Raw genomic sequence first — 6981 nt, forward strand, 5'->3', positions numbered from 1 at the left:
CACTCACACACACACTCACACACACACACACACACACGCTCACACACACGCGCACACACACACATACACGCTTCTTAAACATCACGTTCCACTTTAAAGCTTCAGTACAAGCTTTATGAAGTGGAAACCCAATCACAGATCTGCTGGTTTGTTATTCTGTCCTCATGCACAACGCTGAAGAATCAATCAGTTAGCATGACCTGATGAGCCGCTGTCTCCTAAGCCCAGTGCTTTGATACGGGTCATTATCGTCACGGCTGATTTATTCAGTTATAATTAAGAAGTGAAGATGACCCTGCTGTACTATTAGTCATAGTTGATATCCATGCTAATTTCTGAGTTAGCGCTCATTTCTGCAGCACAAACCCCTTCGTTTGAACCCTGCATGACTTAGCTTTAGCATAGGAGTAGCGGAAATTTACAATTAAAAGCATAACATTATTTATAAATTAAATATATTACACACAAATATGACCCAGCATGCCTAATTCAACATGAAAAATATAAAATCATTTTTAAAGCTTGTTTGACCTGATTAATTTTACATGCAGTTCATGAATATTTACATAAATGTGTTTACATATATTTATATTCATGTTTAAATATACTATTTTTATGTATTAAATATACTATTTATTATATTTCTAATTTTTATAATTTCATTCATATACACAGCATATATGCACCTGAGTACCTTGAAAAGTGCTCTATACATAAAATGCATTATATACTGAATATATATATATATATATATATATATATATATCCCAATTTATGTATAAACATAAACATAATTATATAAATGTAATTTTAATTTATATATATAAATTGTTATTATAATTACTTAAAAATATAATTTAAAATATTATTAAGTATATATAAATATAATTGTATTCATATAAACAACATATATGCAAATGAGTGCCTCAAAAAGTAAATAAATAATATAATAATAATAATAATATTATAAATAATAAAATGTATTATTTTAAATACACACACGCACGCGCACGCACACACACACACACACTCACAAACACACTCACACACACTCACACTCACGCTCACACACACACACACACACACACACACACACACACACTCACTCACTCACTCACACTCACAAACACACTCACACACACATCTATACATACATATATATATATACAGTATATATATATATATATTTCCCATCTTTATGTAAAAACTCAATTATATATCATTTGATATCAATATAATTTTATTTACATATAAAAGCGCTCTATAAATAAATTATTCATTAATTATATTACTAATAATGCATCCCGTAATTTTAATAATTATATAAATTATATGTTCATATTATATTATATGATCTTTCTGAATACATTCTGATTAAATATCTTCTTTGACTTGGAGATGTATCACATTACAGCAGCAAAATGGGTTGCAAACACCGTTTTATGTTTACTCTTAGAACACATGCTGGAACCAGATTACGTACCATTAATACACTTAGTGTTAGTTAACTTTCCAGCCATACTATAGTAAAACCGGCAGAGCTTCAGCTGAATGTTTCACTCAAAATAAACATTAAAGATTCATTTGTGATTGTAATTTGTTATCTGTGGTAATTTAGCTGACACACGCTGACGGATTGTTTTCATCAGACATCAGCAAACGCTTTGCTTCAAAGCATCTCACAGTCTTCTGTTTCTCCGGAAGATTCCTCTCCAGAACGTTTTGGCTGCTATTTACGGCTACTGCGCTGGGAAAGCATGAACATTCGTTTATTCCAGCAAACGCTGGCAAACTTCATCCTGGAACAAAACACAATCCTGCAGTTAAATAATATGATGTTTATACGTGATCTACTAGAGCTTTAATTATCAAATTCACTTACTATAATTACTGTTCAAGGGGTGTTTTAATGCCTAATGGTGATATTAATTAAAAAAAGAGTTATAAAATAAGTCATGCTAGCAGATATTTTAATGTGCGTCTTAGTAAAGCAAACCAGCAAAGTCTCCTCAACAACACAGTAATTTGAGGACTGATGGAAACAGCAATAATGATTCATTTGAAACTATATAACAGGTTATCGGTGAGGATTGGTCTGTATGTTGAGTTGTATTTGAAGTCAGAGAAGGAAATAATTGCCGTCTAGGGAACAATTATCTCCTCAGACGTCTTGTAGTTGTTGGTTGTTTGCTCTTTTGTTTAGCTCCAAATTTCCATACCGTAGCATTTCTTTCTCTCACATTAATAGTGCAGGTTTGATTTGTGCTGCTTGCGTTTCTGCCGAGTCACGTCATGCTTATTTCTAGCTGCATTGAAACTAAATAAAATGCAAATAAAATTGACTTTTTTGTCCATTCTATGAAAGTCAATGGGGTCCAGTGTTGTTTTGGAGCCAATTAACTTTCACTGTATTAAGAAAAGCAGTAGCGAGTGAGTGTTGTGTCTGTGTATCGCAGGTGTGTTCATATGTGTGTGTTTTTGTTTCTCTGCAGTGATGTGCTTGTTTTCGGGGCAGACGCTGGTGGAAGGACAACGCTGTGCTGTTCACGATCCCACCGCGGGACTCTGCCAGCTGTTTGAATGCAAGGTACAATCTCTGTACATTTACACAAAACACAAAACCTACCAATGTGTGTGTGTGTGTGTATATATATATATATATATATATATGTATAGATAGATAAAAGTATTTGCATAGTATTTAAAAATACATATTTACAAGTAGTACATTTTTAAACTCCTTAGCAATCGCCTAGCAACCACCCAGAACACACTATCAACTGCATAGCAACCACCTAGCAACACCCTAGCAACTGCTTTCCTAACAACCACCCAGAACACCCTAACCACTGCCTAGGAACCACCCATACCCCTTTTCCACCGAGGCAGTTTGAGTGCTGGTTCGGAGCCAGAGCCTAGTTTCAAATCGGTTCTTTGTCTTTCGACACCCAAAGCACCAGCTCCGAACCAGGAAAAGTGGTTCTTAAGTAGCACCAAAACATTGCTGGTCTAGAAGTAAGAACCGCTTGCGTCAGTGGCTGGGGACGGGGTTACCGTGACCAACAAGACGAACAGAAACTTTTGACCACCATTTTTGAAGTAGCAGCTAAACATAAACACGTTGAATTGGCCGTGTTTGGATGCCGATGTAGGTTCGCAAAGCCATGAACATCAATAGCAATGCAACGTCCACCACTGCTGATTGTGTGTTTAGGCTTGTTCGGGCTGCATCGGCGCTGCGCGGACCGGTCGGTGTGCCGCGGGAGTGATCGGAAAGCAGACGACTCTCTTTATGCTTTTGAATCGCTTTCGCGGTGCTTTGGTGTCGTGCGCCGATCGGTCTGCATGACGCCAATGCATCTCGAACAAGCCTGTCGTGTTTGCCGCTGCCACGCTAGCGTTACTGGGGAAGATGAGACGTATTCAGTGACGTAAGACCTGGCTCTGTGGTGGCTCTCTAGCTCGTGGAAAGGCAATCCGGTTCTTAGAAGGCTCGCCAGTTGAACCAACTTTGAACCGGCAATAGCACTGGCTCTGAACTAGCACCCGGTTCATGTTGGTGGAAAAGGGGTACCAGAGTACCCGAGCAACTGCCTAGAAACCACCTAAAACCGCTTAGCAACCACCCAGAACACACTAGCAACTGCATAGCCACCACCTAGCAACACCCTAGCAAACCACCCAGAGTACCCTAGCAACATCCTAGCAACCACGCAGAACACCCTAACAACTGCCTAGGAATTACCAAGACTACCTGGACAACTGCCTAGAAACCACCTAAAACAGCCTAGCAACACCCTAGCAACCACCCAGAGTACCCTAGCAACCGCCTAGCAACCACCCAGAACACACTAGCAACTGCATAGCAACCACCTAGCAACACCCTAGCAACCATTCAGAGCACCCTAGCCACCGTCTATATAATTTTTTTTTTTTGTACAAATGATAAACCCAGTTGCTTTTCTTATCTTTTTTTTCAGGATCGCACGATGCATAGAGTTACGAACCCTGAAGACTGTCCGCAGCTCACCTGCGCTGAATCTGACCAGATCACACTGACAGACAGATGCTGCAAAGTCTGCAGAGGTATGTACGCATATCTGCCCTTCTTCTGTACAGACAAAACCTCGAAGAAAAGTTGCTCATTGCCACCGAACGTGCAATAAATAATAATCGGTGTGTGTAGTTTGACCATAGCCTGACCTTTAGCACTTCAGTGTTTCCAGTAGCATAAATCCATGAACGCAGTTCTCCTCTATCTGGGGTTAAAGGTCACGACTTCTGTGCGGAGGACAACATCTGTGCGGAGAACTCGGCCTGCGTGAACTTAGACGCCGGCGCCAGCTGCAGCTGCAAGAACGGCTTCCGGCTGCTGCGTGAGGACAGCGTCTACTGCGAAGGTGAGGCGTCAATCAAACACGGGTCAGCTGATCCATCAGATAATCCCTTACTCCTGAATCCATGTGGCATTTGCATGCGCATACACTGCGGGAAATTAATCATAATTACAGCACTCTGGGAACAGGAATTTAACAGCATTAGAGCCGCCGGCTGATTTTAATATTCCACGATATACATTATTATTCCAGGACATGCGTATAATGACTCACTTGTGATAATTGGATTTTTCTGACGCAGTATCGAGTGTTGACATAAAATAGGTCGCACTTAGATACTAATATAACACATACTACTTTGGGGATTGAAATTTACAAATTTAACACATTAATTAAAACATTTATTTTTAAGATATATATTGATAAGATAAATTAAAAATATATATATTATTTATAATAATGTTAAATTAATATTAATATGATTAATGTTTTAGAATTATTACAAAATAAATATAAAATTCTAAATATAATATTAATAATAAATCATTCATTATATTAAAAATATGTAATAATTAAAAATAAAAACTAATGTTAATAAATATAACATTATAAACATATATAATAATTATTATTATTACAATAATAATATAATAAATGAATTTAGTACAATTCACTGTAATAAAAATATATGTTAGAAATTCATATTAAAGTAATGTTAATGTATTAAAATGATAATGTAAAATGAATATTCATGTCATATTGTAATGTGTTACAATTAATATTAATAAATATAAAACTATATATGATATTAATAATAATTCATATGAATATATTATAAATAAATGTAATAATAAAATACAAGTTTAGTATAGAAAACAGTTTACAAATAAAATTAAATATTATAAATTCATATATTATAAAAATATACTATAATAAACAATATTATAATTCATGTAATGTAATATAATATATAACACCATATGAAAATTCAGCAATAAGAAATATTCCTACCATAATTTTCAAGTGTGTTGTCAGTGCTCATGACACAAGATGCTGCGTGAATATGAAATATAGTATATTGAGATCTATTGGATGTCATCTGTCAGATCGATATGTGATTAGTTTGACTAATTGATCATCTTGTAATTCTATCGTTAATTCAGTGACATTTCTGAGTTGACTGACAGCTCTAAAAATACAGAATTCTCCGTTATCTGTGTTCGTTTTCATGCACATGACTAATTAACTACACTGCATTATTGATGCGCGACTAGGATCCGTCTTGCTTCGGCATCTTATTTGGCTGCTGTTGTGTACGAGTGTGAGTAAGTCATCAATGTCTCCCTCCACCTTCCTCATCCTGGTTTTCTGCTCTCAAAGCTGAGCCGCGGATGGCCTACTTTCGGTGAATGCCTAATGACTCGGGCCGTGTTTCTGGGGACCTCCCGCGCATCAGTCGGATCTATAATGAAACCTGTTCATCTCGCCGGCTAAAAATAACCGCGTACGAACGACCCCGCCGTCGCCGGGCCTCGGCTCACGTGTGCGGCCGGTCAGGTAATTATCAAAGACTGAGAGGATATGAATAATTAAAGATGCTATCAGACACGCTGGCTTACAGCGAACGGCGAGCTGGACGCTCCTAAACGTTCCCGCGGGACACCGTTCTGGACGCTCTCGGATCTGGTTCAACAACGGAAGGGAAGAGGAATGTCGGGAGGAGAAATCAAAGTGTTTTGAAATATAAGCCATGTGTAACCCAGAAACGCCGGCCGTGTCCCACTTCCACACTCATTCGTCTCCTCTTTCTGTTTAACCTTGCTGTTTGGGACGCTACACCTGGCGCTGGGCTTTCCATCATTAGCTGGAGGACGATATCTGCTTTTAGCTTTACAAATCCCACACATTTGCACATTCTAGCTGTTTAATGCAATAAACATTCTGTTTTGGGGTGATATTTAATAGTTAGAGCTGAGCGTTACGACCAAAATCATATATTAAAGTAATATATATATATACTATATAACATAGTTTAAACTGTGATAATATGATTTTATTTATAGTTTATTTATAATATATTTTCTCTCTCTCTCTCTATATATATATATACAAATCATATATATAAATTCAATATTTTAAATAATTTTGGAATAAATATATTTATTAAATGTATTTATTTAAATTCACATTATAACACTTTAAAATAAAATGAAATCATATAAATTAAATATAAATACATTTTTAAACAAATATAAATATAATACACACAATACAATATAAATAAATTCAATATTTTAAATAATTTTGGAATAAATTTGGAAATTCAATTTAAAACCATTCTTATATTACAGTAAATAATCGTGTTAATGTCTATTTGTGTACTTTAATACTTGAATGAAATACTTTACAAATGATGGTGCTTCATCTCATTTGATTATTTTTTCATAAATTTTAATCTTGATGGACTTAATTCAAAAGATCAGATGATTCAAATCAAATTATTAAATTGGTCTGACATCAGTGTAAAAACTGATATTCTAAACCGGAAGAATGTAAAATAAATAAAAATATAAATAAATATTTAAACATATATAAGTATTTAATATTTATTAATTAAAAATTTATATTTAATAATACACACACA

At 35.6% G+C, this 6981-nt stretch overlaps 1 protein-coding gene across 1 annotated transcript in view; it reads left to right on the plus strand.

Moving 5' to 3' along the window:
• Positions 1–6981, plus strand: part of LOC107741827 (protein kinase C-binding protein NELL2) — a 115976-nt gene that overhangs the window by 37652 nt on the left and 71343 nt on the right. The window contains exons 10-12 of the mRNA XM_016554609.1: positions 2493–2587; positions 3981–4086; positions 4272–4400. Coding sequence (XP_016410095.1) covers positions 2493–2587; positions 3981–4086; positions 4272–4400 — 330 coding nt within the window. The remainder of the gene's footprint in view (positions 1–2492; positions 2588–3980; positions 4087–4271; positions 4401–6981) is intronic.

The sequence above is a fragment of the Sinocyclocheilus rhinocerous genome, unplaced genomic scaffold (assembly GCF_001515625.1).
Source record: "Sinocyclocheilus rhinocerous isolate Xijiao unplaced genomic scaffold, SAMN03320098_v1.1 scaffold1367, whole genome shotgun sequence".
NCBI lineage: Eukaryota > Metazoa > Chordata > Actinopteri > Cypriniformes > Cyprinidae > Sinocyclocheilus > Sinocyclocheilus rhinocerous.